Below are 25,398 nucleotides of genomic sequence, written 5' to 3' on the forward strand. Positions count from 1 at the left end.
AGCACTCTATGAATGGCAGCTCAAGCGAGCTGTACGGATGGGCCGGATCTCGGAGTCTACTGTTACTCTTGCTGTGCCTGACCCGGACGGGCGGCGGATCGGGTCGGGTGCGGCCACTCGCAATGCTGTTCTCGCTTTAGCCAAGCATTATTATAATAATATTAATAATAATAATTCTCAGGTGTTGTTAATGTTAATGTTAATATGTTATTATTGCTTTAATTAGGGCTTGTTAGTTGTTTAGTTCATTGCATCATTTCCAATTGCAATTCTGTTCGTATCGAATTTGGTAATTGGATTTCGAATCAAATCGTATATGATTTTGTTATTTTCGATTCGAAATTCGGTTTCGGTTTTAGTTCAGTAATCGAATTTGAATCTGAATCGAACTTAGACTCCAGATTAGAATCCGTTGTTTTTAAGTATTGGAATTTGATACGGTTACGAATTTGTGGTTTTCGATTCGGTTCGAGTTCTGTAATTGATTTTGAATGCGGTTCGATTCGAATTTGCTAATGAAATACGAACTTGTGATTTTGAATTTGTAATTTGTTCGAGTTCAGTAATCGAATTTGAATGCGATTCGATTCGAATTTGCTAACGAAATACGAACTTGTGATTTTGAATTTGTAATTTGTTCGAGTTCAGTAATCGAATTTGAATGCGATTCGATTCGAATTTGCTAACGAAATAAGAACTTGTGATTTTGAATTTGTAATTTGTTCAAGTTCAGTAATCGAATTCGAATCCAGCTTCAAAATTTCAAGTCGATTTCGATTCGAATTTAGTAATCGAATTTCGATCCTAGCTTCAAAATTCAGTAATCGAATTGCAATCTAGCTTCAAAGTATCAAAATTAGAGTAATTCTATTTGATTAATTCAAATATTCGAAATTTAATTAGTCGCCTGTTTGCTTTCTGTATTGATGTAAACACTATTTGTTAATGATATATAATAATAATAAAAAAATAGTTGAACACCCCTGCAAAGCATAGAAGATCTGTTGCAGTTGATCTATGAATTATGATGATTGATGGACATATCTTGTTATCTCATCTGCAATTGGCAATTTTGCTGTTTCTGTTTTGAATTATGATGGTAGTATGAAAAATCTAAAAGTGTAATTTGGTTATTATGGGATAGAAATGTGACAAAGCTAATGATATATATATATATTCATCAAACCATGTATCACCATGATGATTTAAAAGTAGGTTTTGGCTTAATCTTATGTTATGTGATCAATCGGTCATGCTTTTAAGTGCCTTTGTTTAATCAAGTTCCTGAAGTTTGGTTTGATTCTTGCTACTGCATTGCAGCTGGCTTTAATGGGCTAACATTTATACTCGGCAGGTAGCAAATGGCTGCAATGATGGATCTTATATGCCTCAAGAAAGCTGTGAGACTGAAGTTTCTACATCAATGATTAACTTTTTAAGGAAAAAGCATATATTATTGCTGCATGCAGGCGGTGACTCTAAGCGGGTCCCATGGGCAAATCCCATGGGGAAAGTCTTCTTGCCTCTTCCATATCTTGCAGATGATGACCCTGATGGACCGGTACCCTTGCTTTTTGACCATATACTTGCAATATCTTCTTGTGCTAGACAAGCTTATAAAAATGAAGGTTACTTTCTTTTTATATCATAGCATATTATTAATCAACATAATCAAATTGTTTTTGTTGGTGACTAATATAATCCAGGTGGACTGTTCATCATGACTGGTGATGTGCTTCCATGTTTTGATGCATCTGCTATGGTTCTTCCGGATACATCCTGCATCATAACTGTTCCCATAACTCTTGATATTGCTTCCAATCATGGTGTTATTGTGGCATCACAAACTGGGAATTCAGATGAAAGTTATTCAGTTAATCCTGTTGCAAATCTGCTTCAAAAACCTAGTTTACAGGAGCTTAATAAGCACCATGCAGTACTTGATGATGGTAGGACGTTGCTTGATACTGGTATCATAGCGGTTAGAGGTAAAGCTTGGGAAGATCTTGTTACACTTTCTTGTTTGAGCCAACCGTTGATCTCACAACTTCTGAATACTAAAAAAGAGGCAAGAGTTTAACTCCACTTTGGTCATTTTTGATAAAATTTGACCATAATGTTTCTAAAACGTGTCACTCACTTTCTCAGATGAGTTTGTATGAAGATCTTGTAGCAGCGTGGGTACCTGCAAAACATGATTGGTTAAAGTCAAGACCTTTGGGTGAAGAACTTGTGAAAGGATTGGGGAAACAAACCATGTATAGCTATTGTGCTTGTACGGTGAATATTATCTTATTCCATAAAGCTTTTAATATTATCATCACAATGAATTTTTATAAATTTTTATAAAAATGCAGATGACCTGTTGTTCTTGCACTTTGGGACATCAAGTGAGGTTTTAGATCATTTAAGTGGGACCGGTTCAAGACTTGTGGGCCGTAGGCATCTCTGCTCCATTCCTGCAACAACAATGTCTGATATCGCATCGTCTGCTATTATAATATCTAGCAAAATTTCACCGGATGTATCAATTGGTGATGATTCTCTTATATATGATTCATCAATTTCAAGTGGAGTACAAATTGGTTCACTATCTGTAGTAGTTGGTGTTAATTTACCAGAAAAAACTAATAGCTTTCTTCTTCCTGATCGTCATTGTCTTTGGGAGGTACCTTTAATAGATTGCACTGAACGGGTGATCGTGTATTGTGGTCTTCATGATAATCCCAAAATTCCCTTTTCAGAAAATGGTACTTTTTGTGGAAAACCGTGGGAGAAGGTTCTGGAAGATTTGGGAATTCATGAAGACGATTTATGGAGTTCTAAAGAGAAGTGTTTATGGAATGCAAAAGTTTTTCCTGTTGTTGCATATTTTGATATGCTTCGTCTTGCAAACTGGCTTATGGGGTTAGAAAATGATGAGGAAAATGATGGATTTTATGATTTCTGGAAAATGTCTAAACGAGTCAGTTTAGAGGAGTTGCATAGATCAATTGATTTCCCACAAATGTGCGTAATTTCTAGTAATCATCAAGCGGATCTTGCTGCTAAAATTGCTAAAGCATGTCTTGGTTTCGGTTTGCTTGGTAGAAATTTATCTCAGTTGTGTCAAGAAGTTTTGCAAGTGGAAGACTTAGGAGAGAAAATATGTACAAACTTTTTGGAATTATGTCCAAATATTGAGTCAAAAAGTTCCAAAATTGTCCCTAAAAGTCGAGCTTATCAAGTGCAGGTTGACCTTCTTTGTGCATGCAACAAACATGAAAAGGCAATTGAAGTTGAACACCAAGTATGGGCTGCTGTTGCTGATGAAACCGCTTCAGCAGTGAGATATGGCTTTAAAGGTAAGCACAGTTCTATTTTGACTTTTTGAGATAAACCTATTGACTAGTTTTTTAATTGTTTTGAATGTGTTTTTGCCTTTGTTACACAGAGCATCTCTTTCAGTCATCTAATCATACAGATTCTAAAGGAGATGGGAGCAATAATGTGGATGGCCTTATCAGTCAAAGTCAAACTTTCTTCCACAAAAAAGTCAAAGTTGAGTTACCCGTCCGAGTTGACTTTGTTGGTGGTTGGAGTGACACTCCACCATGGAGCTTAGAACGTGCGGGATGCGTTCTAAACATGGCAATAACTTTGGACAATTCTCTCCCTATCGGAACAATTATAGAAACCACACAGACGCTCGGATTATTAATCACCGATGACGCTTCAAACGAGCTATACATACAAAACATTTCCTCTATTGCACCCCCGTTTGACGATAACGATCCGTTTCGGTTGGTGAAGTCTGCTTTACTTGTAACTGGTGTTGTTCATAATAAGATCCTGAAATCCATGGGCTTACGGGTCAACACATGGGCCCGCATACCTCGTGGAAGTGGGTTGGGGACTTCCAGCATTTTATCCGCAGCTGTTGTGAAAGGGCTTATTCGTCTTATTGATGGAGATGAAAGTAACGAAAACGTTGCTAGACTCGTGTTGGTACTTGAACAGATAATGGGTACTGGCGGTGGCTGGCAGGATCAGATTGGTGGTTTATACCCTGGTATAAAGTTTACCACCAGTTTTCCAGGAATACCCTTGCGTCTTCAAGTTATTCCGCTTTTGTCATCTCCAAAATTAGTTACCGAGTTGCAGGACCGCCTTCTTGTCGTTTTCACCGGTCAGGTTCGGCTTGCACATCAAGTCCTCCAAAAGGTTGTAACTCGGTATCTGCAAAGGGATAATTTACTAATATCAAGCATTAAGCGTCTTGCTGAGCTGGCAAGAACCGGGAGGGAGGCTTTAATGAACTGCCACATAGACAAACTTGGAGACTTGGAGGCTGCACCAAGAACTCGATCCTCATTGCAGTAACCAGTTTGTTGATAGTCATTTTGCTTTTGCTGACAGTTATTGTTGCGGGTACAAGCTTGTTGGTGCGGGGGGTGGAGGGTTTGCATTACTACTAGCGAAAAATGCTGAAAATGCCCTCCAGTTGAAACATGCGCTTGAAGAAAACCGGCTGTTTGATGTTAAGGTTTGTTTGGATGATTAGAGAAAAAAGATGTTTTGATTCATCCATAACATGTTTTGTGTGCAACATTTGTAAGTATTATAATTATAGTGTGGTGAAAAATAAAAATTTCACAGTAGCAGTGAAATCTTTTAGGTTTGTATTTTGTGATACCAATGTATTTTCTTTTTAATCTGGGCTGAATAAATGGCTATTCACCAATCTTTTGTTAGAGTGTGGCAAATAGGCAATAAGTAGTGGCTTGAATATAAATATTTTAATGGATTTAAATAGACAAAAGTTAAAATAGGTGATGCCTACATTATTTTCAAACTGTTACAATCCTATATAATTATCAGGTTTCCAAGTTAAGGACATAATGCTTAAATGGTTTTAAAAACCGAACCGTGCACACCCCTAGTTAGACTAAGTCAATGTCTCATTTATAACTTCTTTTCATCGACATTGAAGATTAAACATCATCTCCGTCTTATTCCTTCAACAAAAAGGTTCATCTCTAGGTTTGTCATCTTTGCCCTCCTCTAATTTCTTGTGTTCCGATCAATACGATGTGTTTCTTTCTCTATTTCAATTTTTATTACTCACAAACTAACAAACCTATTCATACTTTGATGTTGCAGAAATTTATTCTTTATTTTCTTCATGAATAGTGCTTGTGGTTATGTTTGTGTTGTTTCCAATTTTTCAAAAATTGAATAAGCTTGACTACTTTTGTTAACTTGAATAATTTTGACTAATCGAATTAGATTGATCATTTTTAAAACGACATATTCTAGTCTAGACCAAACCCTGATAATTTGATTTGATTTGATTTATTGTCTTTGATTATCATAAAGTTTAGTCATTTGATTGTTTCTAAATCAGCATCACAAAGAAATGAAAGGGGGCAACCGAAGGAGAAGAATGAAATGGTTAAAAGGAAATAAAGAAATCAAAGAGATTTTTAAAAGAAATAGAGAACTCAAGAGCCTATAGAGCTGACACGTCGCTATACCAAAGGCTAATGTAGGTCGAGAATGACATGTCAAATCAAAAGAGCTACCAAAAGCCAAAATAGGTGGGCCCATAACCAAGGCTACTAAAAGACAAAAGTACATGTGAGCAGGGATGAAACCGGCACCGCACCGGTATCGAAAATACTGTTACCGAAAATCGCAAAAATTTTGGTACTGGTATCGGTTCAATAACGGTATTTCATGCAAAATTTGGGAAATACCGATATCGTACAGATAACGAAAACTCAATACTTTGTACCGATTCGATATCGACGGTCAAATCGGTACTGGTTTGGTATCGGCACCTATACCGAAAAAGCTCGTCTCTACAGGTGAGACGACCTAGGCCAAAGTCTTGCATCGACTGACTAGGGGGACTTGTAAGAATAACACCCCAAATACACCGCGCCTACAGTTTCAAGACAAAGAGAAAACATCTACCAAGTAAAGACAAGATTGAAGATAGTACATAATCGCCGGAAAAGGGGGATCACTAAGAGGTTATAGCTGTAATATACATTGACAGCGACATTAAATGGTCTCCTTGAGGACCGCTAGGAATATTGGTACGATTAGGTAGATATGATACGCCCATTATAAATAAAAAGTCTTATTATAACAATGCGATATATGTATATATATATCAATAATATACACTTTCCGGGCGTTCTTATAGTTACTCAATAGCCCTCATAAATCTGATAGTATATTCCAACTTGGAAGTCGATCATGACCTGATACATACCGGATCCGGATTTGTTTTAATAACTTTGATTTTGCTTCTACCGGAAAAGAATTCTTTGTTTCAGCAGCTGAAGAAGAACCCTCGCGTGCTGTTGAATCACGCCTCGTGATATATAGTAGCCTTGCTGCTTCCTTTGTTGAATTGATCTCCCCATCAGAAAGATTTGAACCGGTAAGTTGGTTATCCACTTTCGTTATGAAACTGACAGCTATTACACTATTGTTCGGACCAATAAAGTATACCCCATCCCAAGGACTTGGGTTATTCAACAAGCGTTTACAAAGCCTTGAAAGTGTTAAGGGTAGGCACGATGCAAACAAGGCCACATTTCCCAAGACTGAGAATTTCATCGTCCTTAATTAGCTTGCCTAGTTCTCCCAGTATGTCTATCGGTCAACAACACATATTTTCTCAATCACTACCTTAGTCAATGCAAAATGGCGTCACATCCATGAAGAAACACTAACGCGCCCATAACGAAGGGCGTCGAAGAGGCTGCCGCAAAGGAAGTTTTACTTGCCAACCTTAACAAGAGCGAAGCCGAACGCGCCCATAACGAAGCTCAAGCTGCCCTCCAATGGCTTCTTCGAGAAGCGTTGCCTCAGGTATGTTTAGTTTTATCTTCTCGCTTTTCTTTTGTAAGAAAAGGTTCTAATACTTGTATTTTTTCTTTGTAGGTTGTGCGTCGGGTCTTTTCAGAGACCTCTTACGATGATGCTATGAGCGCAGCCCTCAACGCTTCTCATGAGGATGGGGAAAAGGCCGGCTTCTTGCTTGGTCTAGGGTTTGTTGAGAAAGGCGTCCCGCCTTCCAACTTCCCTTTGTTCGATGTGGATACCGAAGCCATTTATGACCAAGCATTGAACCAATACGCCGCCTTCCCGCATCCAGTGGTGGAAAAGGTGGACGAAGTAGCTGCTGCTGATGATGGGTTAGCTGTCCTCAAAGCGTTCCTCGAACCACCCCGTTCTTCTGACGGAGCGGGTCCAAGTGGAAGCGGCCCTGAAGCTTGATCCTGAAGATCCCTTCCCATTGCTAAGATAGACTTGTATAGTTTTATTCTTTTAGGCGGGTAGTTACCCGGCCATTCTTGTAATATACTCTTGAAATATTAATCTTTTTGCGTATAAGATTGTTATTTCCTTCTTTGGGTTCCTTGCTTTATAAACTTATGACTTGCATACTTAGTTTAAATTAGCAATTTTCCAAGTGTTTAGAATAAGAACCTTTGAACGTGGTTGATAATGGGTTAAAGTTTCGCTTCCTCCTTCGTGATTGTGCGGGTAGAACCGTCACTTGCACTTGGTAGGATGGCTAAACTTTAACCTTCATCTGACCTGCGTGTAGGTTTTCCTTTTCGAAATTTCTAAGGCATTAAGATAAGTTAACCTTTGAACGTGGTTGATAATGGATTAGAGTTTTCGCTTCCTCTTTCGTGATTGTGCGGGTAAAACCGTCACTTGCACTTAGTAGGATGGCAAAACTTTACCCTTATCTGACCTGCGTGTAGGTTTTCCTCACCTTTTGAGGATAAGTTAACCTTTGAACGTGGTTGATAACAGGAAGTCTTGCTTCCTCTTTCGTGATTGTGCGGGTAGAACCGTCACTTGCACTTAGTAGGATGGCAAAACTTTACCCATATCTGACCTGCGTGTAGGTTTTCCTTACCTTTTGAGGATAAGTTAAACCTTTGAACGTGGTTGATAACAGGAAGTCTTGCTTCCTCTTTCGTGATTGTGCGGGTAGAACCGTCACTTGCACTTAGTAGGATGGCAAAACTTTACCCATATCTGACCTGCGTGTAGGTTTTCCTTATCCTTTTTAAGAATTTTGTTTTGAACCGTTCGACGCGCGGTTGTCGATAGGTTAGTGTTCGGTTTCCTTTCATGATTCATGCGGATAGACTGGCACTTTCATTTAATGGGATAATTGAACTCTTCCCCTTCAACTGACCTGCGTGAAGGTTTGTCAAGTTATTGGGTTCGTGCGGGTAGGACCGCCTTCCCACGCAACGACTTCACGTAATGTGAACGCCGTCACCAGTGTTGCATAGTTTAACCGTTCGACGCGCGGTTGTTGATAGGTTATTATTCAGTTTCCTTTAATGATTCATGCGGATAGACCGGCACTTTCATTTTTGGGTGCTGAACTTTTTCCCAAACTGACCTGCGTGAAGGTTTGTCACGTTATTGGGTTCGTGCGGGTAGGACCGCCTTCCCATGCAATGACTTCACGTAATTATGCGGTGAAAACCGGCATATTAGTGTTCAGAAAAGTATGAATGTAAAATCATCAGCTTCGATGTTCTTAAAGAGAATCATTTCCATTAGAAGTGGCTCTTGGCCTTTTCTTTACAAATTGGAATTGATTTACATGCAGACTGTGTAAATGAGCTCCCTTCCATGTTGGGATGGGAGTGCCATCGAGCCGATACGCACCTGGTTCGGGATCTCGTTCTTTACGCAGCATGTAGTCTCGATTTTGAAGCTGGAATTGATTCGTGTCTTCCCCAGCTGAGGTTCTATACGCACCCGCCTGCTCAGCCTTTATTGTGCCACGAGGTGCGCGAGCGTCCCATCTCTGACAAATGCTTCGACCATGTCCTTTACGTCTATGCATTCTTCAGTGTTGTGGCCTTTTGTCTTGTGGAAGTCACAGTATTTGCTCCGATCAGCATCGTGACGATGTCGGATTATTGGAGGCTTTGGCCATGGGAGCTCTTCAGTGGCGAATATCTCAGTGACGCTTTTGGTGAGTGGCGTCCATCTGGAGTTCCGGTGCGACTGTACATTATCCCTTCCGCCCACTCGATGTTGCAAGCCGGATGAGGTGTCAAAGTTTACCCTTGACTGCCAAATGCCTAGCTTTCGCTTTTTATTTAGTCTGGCGGTGAGGACGTTGTCTTTTCTCGTCTTCTGAGTGTAGAGGTTTGTGCTCTGTGGGAGATCTCTACCCAGTTGCTTCTCTGTTTCCGCATAGCGTTTTGCTGCTGTCATGATGCCATCCCATGTGGATGGCATGCCATCTTTACCCGTTAGGGTGCGGATGAGCTCTGGGTCATGTGCGCCCTGGATGAAGGTAGCGCGAACAAGATCTTCGCTGATATTGCCCAAACTTAGCTTCTTTGAGTTGAAGCGAGTGATGAAGTTTGGCAGAGATTCATCTTCCTCTCGTATGCATTTGAGGATTGTCCATTGCTCCTCGGTATACTTCCGTTGCTGGCTGAAGTGTTGGCTAAACTTCTGTTGGAAGTCTGCCCAGTCGTAGATGTGGTTGACCGGTAGACGATCAAACCAAGCTCTAGCAGCCCCAACAAGCGTCATTTGGAACATGTAGCACCACGTGGGTTCCGTCCAATTGCTGACGGTTGCCCCCGCTATGAACCTGTTCAAATGATCGTCTGGATCAGATAAACCGTCATATGTGCCTATGTTAGGCATTTGTTTGGCACTCTTTAGGGCGATTGCTTCCGCAATGTCCCTTGCAAACTTGGACGTTCCTGCATTCGCAACGTTTGGTCTGAACGTTTTGGAGAAGTCTCGTGGACTTCCACCTGTGCTTTTTGGTTTGAAGGCTTGTTCAAAATGCCTTTTCGGTTGGGATTCCGTTTCCTTACGCTTCCCTTTTGCCCTATGGCGAGGGTTCGCGTCGGAGTCGGATTCCTCCGAGTCATCCTCCCAGTATTCGAATTCGTCGGCCTGTTGCACGGAACGCAAGCGCTCGTCCAACTCAGCCTGGAATTCCTTTTGTCGTGCCTCCGCCCATGCCTTAACTTCATCGAGAGTCTGGCGGGGGAGTCTTCGTTTCTCAAACTGGGTATCGATGGATCCCAGTAGGCGATCATTTACTGCACTTGCCCCCGCTTTGGTAAGTGGGGTAGTGTTCGTAAAATTTACTTCACTTGCCCCGGCTTCGGTAGCCGGGGTAGTGTTCGTAAAAACTGTGTTGCCGGTGTTCCCCCCAGTAGCTGGGGTTGTGGTTACCGGAATTTCTCTAACCATCTTTGTAAAAGTTTGAAAAAACTGGAGAAAATTGTAGTTCTAGCTTTATGCACGGATGGCGCCAATGAAGAAACACTAACCGGTCCCCGGGCAGATTACTGGTAACCTGGGGGTTAGATAGATGTTTCCCACGAGGGGTTAGACCCTTGGAAGATGGTTCTTCTGATAACCTGCAAAACAGACACCGTGAGCTCGTCACTGAGAAGGGGGGGGGGGGGTTCCTCCTTGTGACCACCCTCCGGCGTGAGAATCAGACTAGATTGCTCTTTAAATATAAAAGTATATTAAGAGATTGCTAGAGCAGATATCAGGTATATTATGATGATAATGTGATAATGTAATGTTGAGATGATCATACCATTTGGGGTATTTATAGCCGAAGGTAGGTTTCCAAGGAGGTATGGCCGGCTGCTACAGTGTTCCTGTTCATCAACAGTAGCCTACGCACGTGCCCTGTTGGTAGTTGGTGGGTAGGCAGCGGCTGATAGTGACCAGGCCTGCTGTGTACTATTCCCTTTCCACCAACTGCCGGCTACGCACGTGGTATGACAGTAGTTGGTGAGTAGGCAGCGGCTAATAGTGATACAGTACAGGAGCATGCTGCTCGCCATACTGTATCAGTGAGCTGTCGTATCTCTGATCAGATCTTTCGCCCATACCTCGTCAGGTACAGTAAAAGATCCTTCAGTATACGGACTGGCTTATTTGGGCGGGAGTATTCCCCCTCCCGCCTCTGTGCGGGATTGCTCCCGGCTTGGCTCATTCCTTCAGGTGACACTGAATGATCGAGAGCTAAGTGCCTTGTGCGTGTAGCCATGCTGCGCGGGTGGCCTTCCCTAATGGCTTGTATCCGAGGCTGCGGGGACAGGCGGAGTCCTTCACCATTGGGAGGCATTTCCTGCGGGACCAGCTTGCGTACTGCGCGTAAGGACGTCACGTCTCTGAGCATGGTTGGTCCTGCGGATCCAGTTGGTCTCTGCGCAGACGTCCCTGTTTAAGGTGAGTCTTGCGGGTCCAACTGGGCTCTGCTGGGACCTACCTCTTCAATCCAATATTTACCGAACCCCGATCATAGTTCCACGCCCGCTTCAATGACAGGAAGCTGGGCCACAATAATCTCAGAATCTCTTCCTGAGTTTTGGAGCACAGAAGAAACAAGTGTTCAAGGGTGGTAAGGTTATTCATCAATTAAAGATCTGATATGGTCTAAAATATATATATTATTATATAACTATTTTTTATACTTTTAAATACTTTAAACTAGGCTTTTATTGAATACTACTCATATTTGGCTCATAGTTGGATTTTAAATGTTTTGTAACTAAGCGAGTTACTTGAGTACTTGTATTAAATTTTTGACAACAAGCTTAAATGGAGATAAATATATAGACGGACTATATGAGAAACTGGTTAAATTATTCTAACATCTTAATGCATTGAATTCAAAAGAAAAATATAAGCAAAATAAGAAAATGGTTGCATGTTATACGTAAGCTCCAGTATATTGAATTCATGGATTGATTTAATGATTGTTTGATCTATTTAATTGGAAAGCAGGTATTCATGTGATATATGAAGACAAAGAATAAAATACCTCTCCAATATAATGCAAGTCACAAGCCAGTTGAGTTGTTTAAACGTTTTTAGTGGGCTTCGAAGAAATAAACAAAGTGCTATTGGGCTGCCCACTTGAGGTTATTAACAACTTGTGTCGGCAATTGTTAAAAAAAAAAGAAAGAGTGGTCCGCAAGTCAGGAGGCTGGAAGCGGTTGGATAAATATAATCTTGGAGGACTACAGGAGAGGAGGTTCTACATAATAAGAAGAGAAGGAAAGTCACAGGAAGGAGAAAAAGCACCTTGGGTCGAGCACCGAGCTTTTGGGTTCAACACTTACTCATCTAAATATTCTTATTATTCGGTTTGAATTTATTTGTTTTCGTTATTTGAACTTATTTATTTTGGTTTGTTCTTGAGTATGGTTGTTGGCTAAACCCTTAAACCACCTAGGTTTATGATGAACTTTTGTTGACGTTGGATTTTAGTTTGGACTTTGCTTTTGTTATGGTTTATGATTAAGTAAGAGGTTTCTTGTTTTTCTCATTCGATGCATATTTGTGTTTAGGATTGTTTGGTGAATTTTATTGTTTCACAGTTTCCTTGGTGATTGTCTGCAGGGACGGACCCACATAGGTCCGATCGGGGTCCCGGGACACCGATGTTTTTTAAAAATTACTTAGAGACGGTATATTAAATTTTGTAAGGACCCCATAAAAATTAATACTTGGAACCCATACTATTAAGATTGAACTGGTACAGTGGAAAGTCCCTTGTTTTACTTTTGAGAGGTTGTAGGTTCAAGCCCCATCATACTCCTTTTTTGTTGTTTTTTTAATATCCTAGTCTTAGTTATTCAGTTAGGGTATTTGTGCTTTTTGTTAGTTTCTTTCATATAGTCATTATCACCATGCAACATATATAATGTTAACATGGATTTTGCATATTCTTTTATTATTTACCTTGTGTATGTATATTATAATTAATCATTTATTTGTGTTAGAGTTATTTTTTCATGTTTTGGTCAATTATGTAAGACCATATATATAGATTACGTTCATGTTTTTCGGGTATGAATTAAAAGTGTATGTTTCATCTAGTTTGTAATTTAGATTCTTTCTACTTACTCGTTTCCAATGACACCATAGTTCCGTGTTTTATTATGTTCCTCGCCTCGACCCGACCAGAATAACGACCCCCGAAAAATTTTGTAAACCGAAAAAATTGGGACCCCATTGACAAAAAATCCTGGGTCCGCCACTGATTGTCTGTCATATAATAGGATTCTGTTAGGTCATCTACTGTGTGTTTTTGACTAGTTTATGGTTGATTTGCAATAAAGCCATAGGAACAATATTAATAAATCAAATAGATCTAAGTATGCTGCTAATCTAAATAGCTGAGAGGTGATAGATTATATGATAAGTCTTGGTTGTTTAAGATTGCTAGATTTAGTTCTTTGTAAGGATTCTGTCTAGGTTTGATTTTTCAGCCTTGTTTATCTAGTCGAGTGAATACTTTAAACTATCTTTTATTTCCGCGCTGTAAGGTAGGATTTCTTATAGAGGTACTTATCATAAAATAATTAGCAACAGTAAGCGAGTCTAATTAAACTGGTGTTTTTAAGAACTTAATAGAGATCCATAGGTGTCTTCTTGAGAAGGGTCAGGGGTCCTGTTCGGGTTTTCGTTAAGTGAATAATTTAATATCCCAGTTCCATAACTTAGCATTTTCCAACTAATTGATAATTGATACATTAGGGAATCTAGCCTAGGTGGTTGTCTATCATTATCTGAGTTAAATCCAAGTCATAAGTTAAGTCGTTTTCAGTTTTATTAATTAGTTTAATTTTAGTTCTTTAGTAAAACCCCCAAAAATAAAATAAACAAATAGTCGCGTCTGTAGTTGAGTCTAATTTAGCTAGTTTACGTAATTTAAAGAGTCTCGTGGGTTCGATATCCGGACTTACTTAGTTGTACTAGAGTCGACCGGTTCACTTGCCGGTTAGTAGTTTTTAGCTTGCCGATTAGTAGTTTTTAGCTAGGTTAAGAGTCTAGAATTTATTACTTAGTGTCTAGATTAGCGTATTTTTATATAACTACTTTTAGCATATCAAGATCCCAGCTTAAACGCTTACAAACTCCATTGGAAATGCCTCCTAATGCTCAACATTTTACTTTTCGAAAAAAAATATACAAAAACATGCTCGGCATTTTCTTCTTGAGTAATTTCATTAACTCTTTTTTCCAGCCACCCGGAGTAAAAAACTGCATTACCTATTGTAGCTAACTTACCATTGTTGTCCAGTGCTGTTGGCCCACTGGTGGAAAACAGAACATAAAGAACTAGCATCCTTCGATGGAAGCCTAAGCCTTAAAACCCTTTCCAATAAACTTGATTCCGTGCGTCATATAAGATCTTTCGGCTTCTTCAAAACATTTTCACCATTCAACAGTGAAATCGGGACACATTGAACCCTTCTCCATTCAAACCCGACATGGGTCAAATGGTTGTGTATATTGTTTTTAAGGCCTTTGTCTCTATGATAATATTTGAATATTTGAAAAATAATATAGTGTGTATTTGTCTTTGTCTCTATGATAATATCTCACGAGTCACTGCACATTGTCTGCGAGTATAGTGTGACGAAAAAACAAGATTTCATAGTAGCGGTGATATCTTTAGGTTTGTATTTTGTAATAACCGTGTATTATTATTTATTTTGGAATGAATAAATGCTACTCATTTATTCTATTGGGCCCAAGTAGTTCCCAACTAACCCCTTTTGACTCAAATCAAAATGATCATTTTTAAAACGAAAAGCTTCCCAAACTCGTTCTCCCATTACCCTAACTTGATCCACTCATTTTGCCGGGTTTAGTTTTAGGCTTTAGCTATTGAAATAGTTGGGCTGTTGCTCACTCGGGTGAGATGGTATAAATGAATCAAAAATAATTAGTTTATTGCTATATTTGTTAGAATGAAAATGAAGGGATATATAGTTGATTTAATAAGGGAAAATCTCATAAAATAGTAACCAACTTTCAAAAGTGTTCCAATTAGGTTACTGATGTATATTTTCCCCAAATCGGGTCACTAAATCTTCAAATCAAGTCCCACCGATTTTTGTGTACGTCAAGAAAGAAATGAATGATAAGATGTGGGTGTCGGAATTTGCAATATATGTAGTTAAATTTAAAAATTTTTTAAAAACATTAATTATATTAAAATTTAAAAATAAAAAATAAAATTCACGTCGCCACTCAACGTCAACTTCAAAAAAAAGATAAAAAGATTTCCTATGTGAAACAGAAAAGAAATTGGCTAAAAAAACATGTTAAAACTTTTAATTTAATCAAACACAAAAGTTGAGTGACCTAATTGAAACACTTTTTAAAGTTAAATAACCTAATTGGAACACTTTTGAAAGTTGGTTACTATTCTATGAAGTTGCCCCATTTAATAATGGATATGGTATGAAATCTTCATGTATGAGTTATTAAAATATATTTTTGTTATTGTTATGAGTTTAATCAAATGAGTTTTGACGGGTTCCAAGATATAAATTGTTTGGAATCAAAATAATTACTTTATCGCTAAATGTATGATAAACAAGTAAACATAAAGTATTAGAGGGCCTTCACACAATCTTAAATTTCGTTATAAAGGTTTAAACAAAGATTGGTATAAATACAATGTAATGTTGATGTTCCCTCTTCAATCCGAGTTATGAAATTAAGTCAATTAATTATATTAAATCAGATAAATTAAAAGTTATTATAGCTAATTAGATTTGTAGATATACGTGTGCGTTTTGTTTATTCTCTAATTATACCAAGTCATGTGTATATAACCTAATCAAAGTTGTGATCATTGTTATGAGTATGTAAAGGAGAGGCATGGGAATTAACCAACAAAGGTACCCAGGGTAATTCAGGAACACAGCCCACCAATCCACCATCCCTTGTTTTTCCTTTTTTTGGTAGATGGAACGAGTTATACAACCCAAGATGAATCTTATTAACCAATATTGACATTTTCTAACCGTAAATAAAGTACCTTTAAAAAAACCAAACTTATTTCTCAAATAAATAATCCAACATTTTATTTTGGAGTTGGACGCAAAGCATATATCTTTCTTTTCTTTTCTTGTTTACCAAAACAGAATCAATTCTTTTCTTTTTAATTCTTATAGATGTTTAGTTACTTGTAAATCATACGCATCAACACTTGTATCCTATCAATTTCAGATTTTTTAGCGAACCGAAAAGGCAAACGTTACATAAATAAACAAATTAATATAATAATAATAATAATAATAATAATAATAATAATAATAACAACAACAAGAACAATAATAATAAGAAAAATTGAAAATAAATAATCCCACATTTTGTGTATTGGCTGATAATAATCCCACATTTAAAACTCACAAACAATGGTCCCACCTTTTAACTATTTTTGTCTCACTGGTCCCCCGTTAAAAAATGCTTAACGTCGTTATGTTTTTTCCCTAGTTTCAAACCGATGTTTTAGGGCTTTTGATCGGAAGAACGATATGGTCGACTAATGTAAAACTTATTTCAAAACGGTGATTCAAATGGCTTGATTTTTGTTAATTGGAAATTCAAGCACCCGAATTGAAACATTGTTTTGTCGTTTGGATCACCATTTCGAGATATGTTTTACATCGATCGACTTGTATCGTTCTTCCGATCAAAAGCCCTAAAACATCGGTTTGAAACTAGGAAAAAACATAACGACGTTAAGTATTTTTTAACGGATGACCAGTGAAACAAAAATAGTTAAAAGGTGAGACCATTGCTAGTGATTTTTAAAGGTGAGATTATTATTGGCCAATACACAAAAGGTGAGATTATTTATTTCTAATTTTCCTAATAATAATAATGAGCCGGTGGATGATAAGGATGATATTTTGTGTTCCATATGACTCATGTTCGATTCCTACCCACATCATTTAGTTTCAGTGGCACTAGAATTGTGATGGGGACTATGCAAGTAGGTGACTTTCACTAGTTGGATTTTGAACTCAATGGGTTTTATATCACCGCACTGTCGTCGTGCCATCGTGCGAGTGTTCAGTAACTCATTTCCGGAATCAAAAGACTTGTATCCCGATGTGACGAATTTAATCAGCAACTCATTTGAATGATTCGTTGGCCGTTAAAAAACCATTATTATTTTCCAATTTACTTTAATTTTTATGTAAGTTATTATTAGGGACGAGATCGGTACCGAAAATACCAATCCCGAAAATCACAAATTCTTGATACCACACCGGTACGATACTGGTATTAAAGGTAAAAGTTCAGAAAACACATACAGATCCCGTAACTCAAAACTTTGCTCATCCCTTGTTATTATAACCCACTTGCTACGTTGATCATGATTCATGACTTGCAACTTTCAAAGCCTAATTATAAAATGACTTTTGGTCGTCATAGTTGTTAGATCAGTGTCCTTGCCTACCAATCATATTTCCACAACTGTGACAAAAATAAATTACTCGGAAACAAACCCCATTCGTTTCATTTCATAATGCTGTTGACGGAGACACTTTAAATTAATTCCTCCCCAATTTCACTATCAAATCAGAGAATGGGGTTTCTTTCCAACAGAGTTGAAAGGAATGAGATTAAACCTGGGGATCATATCTACACTTACAGAGCTGTCTTTGCTTACTCTCACCATGGTATCAAATCAATTTATTTTATTACATCTCTCTCTATGTAACAAACCAAGTAAACCGTATCAAGATATTGACGTCTTTGCCCCAGATGCATTGCCCATCCGGGACCTCATAGTTTTATTTTCACTTGACGAATTGCTTGCCCAGGCAAAACGCGTCTTGGTAGAGAAGGCTTTCACCCCCTTTATGTTCTCGGTCTCAACCGATGTCCCCCACATCGGTTGAGAACAAGTATGTATTGGGTGGAAGGCCTTCTCTACCGTGGCATGTTGCTCGAGCGAGCAAGTAGTCGGGTGAAAATAAAACTATGAGATGCGCAATGCATCTGGGGCAAAGCAGACAATATCTTGGCACGGTTTACTTGGGATGTCCGTATCAAATTAATTTATTCCATCTCTCTATGTAACAAACTAAGTAAACCGTATTAAATATTGTCGCCTTTGCACCCGATGCATTGCCCATCCGGAGCCTCATAGTTTTATTTTTACCTGACGAATTGCTCGCTTGGGCAAAATGCGTCTCGGTAGAGAAGGCCTTCATCCCCTTTATGTTCCCGGTCTCAACCGATGTGGGTCCCCCACATCAGTTGAGAACAAGTATGCATTGAGGGTGGAAACTTCCTCTACCGTGGCACGGGTTGCTAGAGCGAGCAATTCGTCGAGTGAAAATAAAACTATGAGGTCCCAGATGGGCAATGCATCTGGGGGCAAAGGAGACAATATCTTGACACAGTTCACCTGGGATGTCGAAATCACGCTGTTGATACACAATTGTTGAAGAATTTTGTTTAATTTTTAATCAATTTAGAATGTAGGTTTTGTTGTTAAGCTTAATGACTTAACTTGAATTCCAAATTGGCCTAATTGGAAGTGAGTGTAACTTTGGTTTATATAACATGAAAAATAGACAAATACATATTTAACACAAAGCAAATCGGACAATTGGTGGTGGACCAAGACGTAGCATGCCATGAAAAATTCAAATTGTGCCATCGTTAGACCTTTCGTGAAAATATCCGTCACTTGAAGCTTGGTTGAAACGAACTTGGTGTATAACTTCCCAGAAGAGACAAGTTCGAGTATAAATGTATAATATGATAATCCAAGTCTATATGTTTCTCCGGTTGTGAGAAACTGGATTTTGGATTAGAAAAACAGCAATGCAATTTACATATAGATAAAGAAAAATAGACGAATGCATACTTATCAGTTATCACAAACTTATGATTACTAAAATGATATTCATATATTGCAGGGATATATGTTGGGGGTAATAAAGTGGTCCATTTCACTCATTTTAAGCCTAACAGTGAGACAAACTGGAGCATCAACACTCCTTCCGGTTCGTATGATGAAATGACCGATACTCCCTCATCATGTTCAACATATCCGGATTGCGGTTTCAGACAACCTAAAAGTGGAGTTGTCCTATCCTGCCTAGAGTGTTTCCTCAAAACGGGGACACTCTACACCTTCGAATACGGTGTAACCCCCACCGCGTTTCTAGCCAAGGTACGAGGTGGCACATGCACGACCGCCACGTCAGACGACCCCGACACTGTCATCCACCGAGCCATGTATTTGCTCCAAACCGGATTTGGAAACTATGACGTGTTTCAGAACAACTGTGAGGACTTTGCTTTGTACTGCAAGACGGGTATACTGACAGTTGAAAATTTGGGAATTGGAAGAAGCGGGCAGGCGTCGTCTCTGGTTAATGCACCGCTGGCAGCTCTGCTGTCGTCCCCTTTGAAGCTGCTGATCCCAAGCCCAGTGGGGATCGCTACTGTGACAGCCGGCATGTATTGTATGAGTAGATATGCTACTGATATTGGAGTTAGAACTGATGTCGTTAAAGTAGCTGTCGAGGATTTGGCGATTAATCTTTCCTGGATGGATGGCTTAAAAGAAGCACTCAAAGAAAATGAAGCTTCAAACTCAAATAATAATAATAATAAGGTAAATAATTAATCTTGATTTACCAAACATTATTAAGAAGTTTATTTGTTTTTGTTTCTTTGTTAAGACTGAGAATTTGTGCTGTTATCTATGATTAAATATGAAAATGTGAAAATATTATTTCTGTTAAAAAAAAATCGTACAAAAGCATAATCATGCGTCTCTGATAGTCGAGTTACGGGTGTATAATTACTTGATCTTGATCATATTTAAACGGTTTGTTTTCAACTTCAAATTCTGCTTGTGCTGCCATGTTTTCCACTTCAACAACGATGTTTTCAACGCGCTCCGTAATTTCTATCAACAATGTTGCTAATGTGGCTATAGGAAAAATGGCCATAATTGGCACTGTTTGTGTTTCCTTTGATGTCTTTTCTTCACCTGCTTCGTGTTCGGTCAATAAAAGTGTTTGCTTTGATAGAGCTTCGAACACGCTCTTGAAACTTTGAACCGCAAAGTTCATCTCCTGCACAAAAAACCGTGTCTTGGTTGATTTCGTCATGGTTTTAGTCGTTGCAGCTAGTTCTTTCAAGACATTTGATGAGGCTGAGCTTAGTGTCATGCATACTTCTTTCATGTGTTTCTTTAGCAACTCGGGCGCCTGTGAAATCATGTAAAATCACTCAAAAACACATGTTCTTAATCAAATAGAAATGATATTATTAAGAGTTTTGATTACTTCAACTTCAGAGTTAATGAAACCGCTTAGGGTTTCAATGCAGTAAGCACAACTACGCATCGAGGCTCCAACTTTTAAGTATTGTTTCCATGGATGTCTAAACTTGAAACGCCCATGAGCGGGTTCCCATCTAGCCATATTCGCCTGCACAAGTTAATAAATAATAATGCATATCTAAAGGCAGAATTGAATGTAACTTATAAGCTATAAGCATACCATAGCTTCTTCACCAGCCTTTGAGTTAAGCACAAATTTGTAACCCTCGTGTTTTCGGTTAACACGTTCCTCGTTATCTTTGAAATACTCTGTTACACAACCTGCAAAGTCACAAAATGAACAAAATTTATGAGTTGTACACTTCTCACAAATGTATAACGCACTAATGCACTCATAAATGAGTTTTATTCGCACCGTCCAAGGAGTCTGCGAGTCTTTCTAGGTTTTTATATATGAGATTATGAAGCTCTTTGCCAGCCCAAACAGGATAGAAAAGCATACTTGTGAAAATGCATATTGAGGTTCCGATCGCAATAGTGGACACTCGGTTTCTAGCTAGTTCCAACAGTTTATCCACTCGGTAACCCGACACCGACACAAAGCTAAACGTGAGGATGAATATCATCACCCCGTAATCAAACCGAGCTTTCACAGACGGTATGAATCTTGAGAAAGTAGCTGCTGCAGCTGCATCAACTCCATATGGTTTACTCATTAGTTTCTATATCATTATTAATTAATTATATTATATAATTAAGAAGTTTGGCGACACAATCATGTAATTAGTTCACGTGGCCTCATGTGGTTGGTCGATTTTTTATCTGCTTTTAATTTGTTTTTCGCTTTTAATTTCTCGTCGGTTCACCTCCGTAAAATACGTGGTTTTTTTACCTAAGGTTTTTTTTCCTGAGAGTTTTTTTTTTGTTCATCGATTATGGACGAATTCGTGTCAGGTCACGGCCACAACGCGCGTATATTTTTGGTTTCCGCCACGGTCTTTTTTATGTAAATATGTTAATTTGTTGTATGTTGAGTGTAGGGGAATTAACTTATTGCTTTAATTTGGTGTTGCAACCTGATACCAGCTGAACTCGTGTCGGTTCATCACCACAACACATGGTTTTCTATGTACGATATAGTGCCGACAACGTTGATTCTGACTGAATTCGCGTCAGTTCACAAACGCAACGCGAGGGTTTTTTTGTCACCTTCGTTTCTCCCTTGATTACAGAATCAACGTATTTGTATCAGCTCGCAACTGCAATCCGCGTGTTTTTTTGTTATCCACATTTTTTTTATATTTTAAATATATTAAATTGTTGTATTTGGGTGTGGACGGATTTATGGTTTGCTTTAATTTTTATGTCGTAATCAGATACTAATCGAAGTGTCATCGGTTTGTAACCGCAACGCGTGTTTTGTTATGTTAATTTGCTATATTTTTGCGTTAACAAAGTTTTTTTTGGGGGGGGGGGGGGGGGGTATTACTAGTTTCATAACTCGGCACCGACCGAATTCACCTCGACTCGCAGACGCGCTACACGATTCTATAAGTTGTAAGAGTACGACTGTCAATAACATCAACCCGGTGCAACGCGCCGGGAATCTTTCTAGTTAGGTGTATAAAGTATAAACTCCTTTTGGTCTCGGGCCGGTCAAGCCCAAACTCACCTAGAATGGTTACAGAAGCTTGAAGAATTACAGGCTCAAGTTGTTCACCACATTGGTTAGCAACCCAGTGCACACCGACCCCTATTGAGCCCGCTAGAAATGTGGCACTTGCTCGATTAAACGATTTAGCAATCGTTGCACCTACATTGAAAACTGAACTTAATGGATGTAAACTTGCAGTTAGGGGTGGCAAAGGTGACCCACTGGGTTGAATGGGTTGTATTAAAATGTATATAATGGGTCAAACTTAAAAAAGAAAAGGATTGAAACGGGTCAAAACGGGTTGACATTTCTTGAGTGTTTTTTATGGAATGAGAAAAACGGAGGAAACTTTTTAGTTTTTTATTTATATTTCGAGTTATAATTTTTTAATTAATTTTTTTGAATTTTTTAATGACGGGTTTCCGAAATCTCAACCCTTTTTGACCAATTCAAAAATCCCTCATTAAAAAATTCAAAAAAAAAATTTAAAAAATCATAACTCGAAATATAAATAAAAAACTAAAAAGTTTCCTCCGTTTTTTTCGTTCCATAAAAAAAATAAGATAAAATAAAATAAAAACCTCAAGAAATGGCAACCCGTTTCAATCCTTTTCTTTTTTTAGTTTAACCATTCTAACCCATTACATGCATTTTAATACAACCCATTCAACCCAATGGGTCACATTTGCCACCCCTACTCGCAGTATTAATAGATATTATAACAATGGATGTCTTATGTTTATAGTATACGTACCAACAGAGTACTCGAAAGCCACGACAACAGTAATGACCGCCCACATGGCATTCCCACCGACACCATCATATAACGGTTTCATGTAATAAAACAGTGAGACCAAAGATAGAGCCATGCCTACTTTCACACCATGAATCACTTTCCTTGGATCACTTGTTGCAATATTCCTAGCCTTCACCAAAAAGGCTGCAATATTCATTAAGCTTTTCAATATTTGTTCTTGTAGTTGTATGCACATTCTTTTAGGTAACGCGGGCTCTATGACCAAAGTATCCTCGGGCACGTTTACCTTCCATTCGGGCCCGTTAGACACCATTTTCTAACCCGTTTGCGATGTATGTCGAGTGACGACTATAGAAACTAAGATGATAGTTTGGAGGTGAATTTTACTTGAGCAATGTACTAGGTATCTTAAAATGGATACAATATGTGAGTAGGGTACATATATATACACACACACACATAGCCTTAGGTATCTTAAATTGGAAAAATTAGTACTTTATTCTTTTATATTGAAAGTATATTATTTGTGACAATGTTTCCAAATACCTTTCACTAATGATGAATTAAGAAAATCCATGTTATTGTTAGGATGCATTAATCTTTAAAACTTCTCTCTTAATGAGCCAAACTTTTTAATTCTTGATGTTGTATTTTTCTATCTATCAAATAATTTTTGTAGGAAGCCTAATACAATATGTTAATTTTTTTATTAAAATTATATACTTATGCCATCAAACGCATGTTATGTTAAAATGATTACAACTATATACTTTCTAAGTTCCAAGAATAACATGAATGTGTTTATCATTTTCCTTAATTATATTGATATACATGTCAAAAAGAGTTGTCATATTCTGTAGGGCTGGCAATTTATACACGAGACACGAATACACGATATGCACCTACACGACTTTAACAGGTAGCAAGTAAGACATTAACAAGTTTCGTGTACTAAACAGGTAGACATGAATTTACCTGTTAATTTTCGTGTCTAAACAAGTACAATACATGTTTACCTGTTAAGTACATGTTAAGTTATCATAAACCCTAAATTCCTAAAACATTCTCATTCTTTGTTTCTCAGCCGTCACCACTCAAGATATTCCCTCTCTGGCCATCAGCCCCCCTCTGGCCATCAACTCCTCCTCTGAACTCCGACCATCAGCGTCGCCTCTGAACTCAGGCCCCGCAGCTGGGGGTGCTTCCTCTGATCGTCACAGCATGCGGCCTCATCGTTAACCCTACTTAGTAAGTTAGTAATCTCTCTACTTTCGACGAATTTTGTTTCACTAAACATGTTATCAAATATGTGTTTCTAAATAGCTCTTATCGTGTTTTATCGTGTATACCAGGTAGTAACAGGTTCGTGTTTATGTTTGGGATACAAGTACACGATATGTTTTCGTGTCGTGTACAGGTATACACATTTCATGTTCGTGTCTTATCTTGTTCGTGTCTTATCGTGTACGTAGTATACACAATATGCCAGCCCTACTATTCTGCCATTGTTTACATTTACTGATATGTTATTAACTACCAAATTTTTGGTTGATTATTTTCTTTTCAAATTCAACCCTAACTTTCTTTTAAGTTTGAGATGGGAACAATTTCTTTTTTTTTTCTACCACAAAACATATCATTAGTATTTTTCTTTTGATTAAAAAGTATTTGACTACTCACATGGCGTCTGAGATGGAGAGGCATGAAAGTTGATCGTCTTAGGCCCGATTATTTCAGAGGCCTAGAAATTTTTTTCTAAATAAATTATGTATATATTTAAAAAAATCAACGCTCGGTTACTTTTTTATACATGAGTTATCAAATTTATATTTTACTTAAAGCCTAAATTTATACCTACCTTTGGTCTAAAATATTTTAGCGATCTCAGAAACGACCCTGACTACTCAGATTTCAGTTTTAGGTAAAGGGAATGTTAGCGCATGTCATCATCCCATCTTCTTGCAAGCAAGTGGGCACTATATATTCAATTTAAATACATGGATATTGTTGCTAGCAAGTGTTGCATACTTTAAACTATAAATACTAATTTATTTATGTTGATTGTTTAATTTGGGGATGGCCTAAGTCCTAAGTTAGGTACCAGTATTATTTTTGGAAGAAAGCAATTCCACACTGTTTTTTATTATTCAACTTATATTCAAACTCATGCTCTAGTTAGGTCATTACAATGCTTATTATTTATATTAGATTTCTAAGAACGTATGAACAGAGTACTTTTGTTTCACATCGGTTTGAGAATTACACTTGTCGTAAATTCAAGCAAAGTTTTGCTAACACTCGAATAGCGAATTTTGGAAATAGTGACTTTATATTTAATTAATCAGTGTGCAATAAAACATGTTGAAAAAAAAAACTGATGTAGACTATGCATTAATGTTGAGATTATCGGTGAATAATTTCAAGCATCATTGTGTTGAGATGGTGCCAAGTTGTCGTGAATGACGTAACTAGGAACGTAAATGAACTGAAGTACTGAACATTCGGTGACCTGCTCGTGAACTGTTCGACGGGAGTTAATTATGTTGGTTCATTTAATAAGCGAACGAACATGAACAAAATATTTATGTTCATTTAACCAAGTGAATGAACATGAACGCAAGTTTCATTCGTTCATTTATGTTCGTGAACGCTCCCTTATGGTCATTCGCTTATGTTCATTTAAGTGTGTTCATGCATGGTCGTTTATGTTTGTTTGTGTTTGTTTACGCTTGTTCATATATGTTCGTTTATCTTTGTTGAATTATGTTCGTAAGTTGCTTGTTTAAATTTTAAATGAACCAACATAAAGAAACACAAACATGTTCA

General features: G+C 38.0%; 1 protein-coding gene and 2 pseudogenes across 3 annotated transcripts; 2 read left to right on the top strand and 1 right to left on the bottom strand.

Moving 5' to 3' along the window:
• Window positions 1–1,338: 1,338 nt before the first annotated feature.
• Window positions 1,339–4,543, top strand: LOC143632957 (bifunctional fucokinase/GDP-fucose pyrophosphorylase-like; annotated as a pseudogene). The gene is made up of 5 exons (XR_013153601.1): window positions 1,339–1,628; window positions 1,707–2,068; window positions 2,149–2,275; window positions 2,358–3,344; window positions 3,434–4,543. The product of XR_013153601.1 is annotated as a bifunctional fucokinase/GDP-fucose pyrophosphorylase-like (transcript).
• Window positions 4,544–17,437: 12,894 nt separating this feature from the next.
• Window positions 17,438–19,498, top strand: LOC143632958 (protein LEAD-SENSITIVE 1 pseudogene; annotated as a pseudogene). Its single transcript, XR_013153602.1, has 2 exons — window positions 17,438–17,531; window positions 18,783–19,498. The product of XR_013153602.1 is annotated as a protein LEAD-SENSITIVE 1 pseudogene (transcript).
• A 114-nt stretch (window positions 19,499–19,612) lies between these two features.
• On the bottom strand, window positions 19,613–22,964 carry LOC143632907 (aluminum-activated malate transporter 10-like). The gene is made up of 6 exons (XM_077101315.1): window positions 22,570–22,964; window positions 21,834–21,974; window positions 20,577–20,849; window positions 20,382–20,482; window positions 20,166–20,309; window positions 19,613–20,087 (listed from the first exon to the last, which is right to left on the bottom strand). Exons 1-6 carry the CDS (start codon window positions 22,883–22,885, stop codon window positions 19,662–19,664), a joined length of 1,401 nt encoding a protein of 466 aa, XP_076957430.1. The 5' UTR covers window positions 22,886–22,964; the 3' UTR covers window positions 19,613–19,661.
• Window positions 22,965–25,398: the final 2,434 nt, after the last annotated feature.

The sequence above is a fragment of the Bidens hawaiensis genome, unplaced genomic scaffold, assembly GCF_021521415.1.
Source record: "Bidens hawaiensis isolate Kalapana, Puna unplaced genomic scaffold, B.hawaiensis_p1.1 tig00006555_1, whole genome shotgun sequence".
Lineage (NCBI taxonomy): Eukaryota > Viridiplantae > Streptophyta > Magnoliopsida > Asterales > Asteraceae > Bidens > Bidens hawaiensis.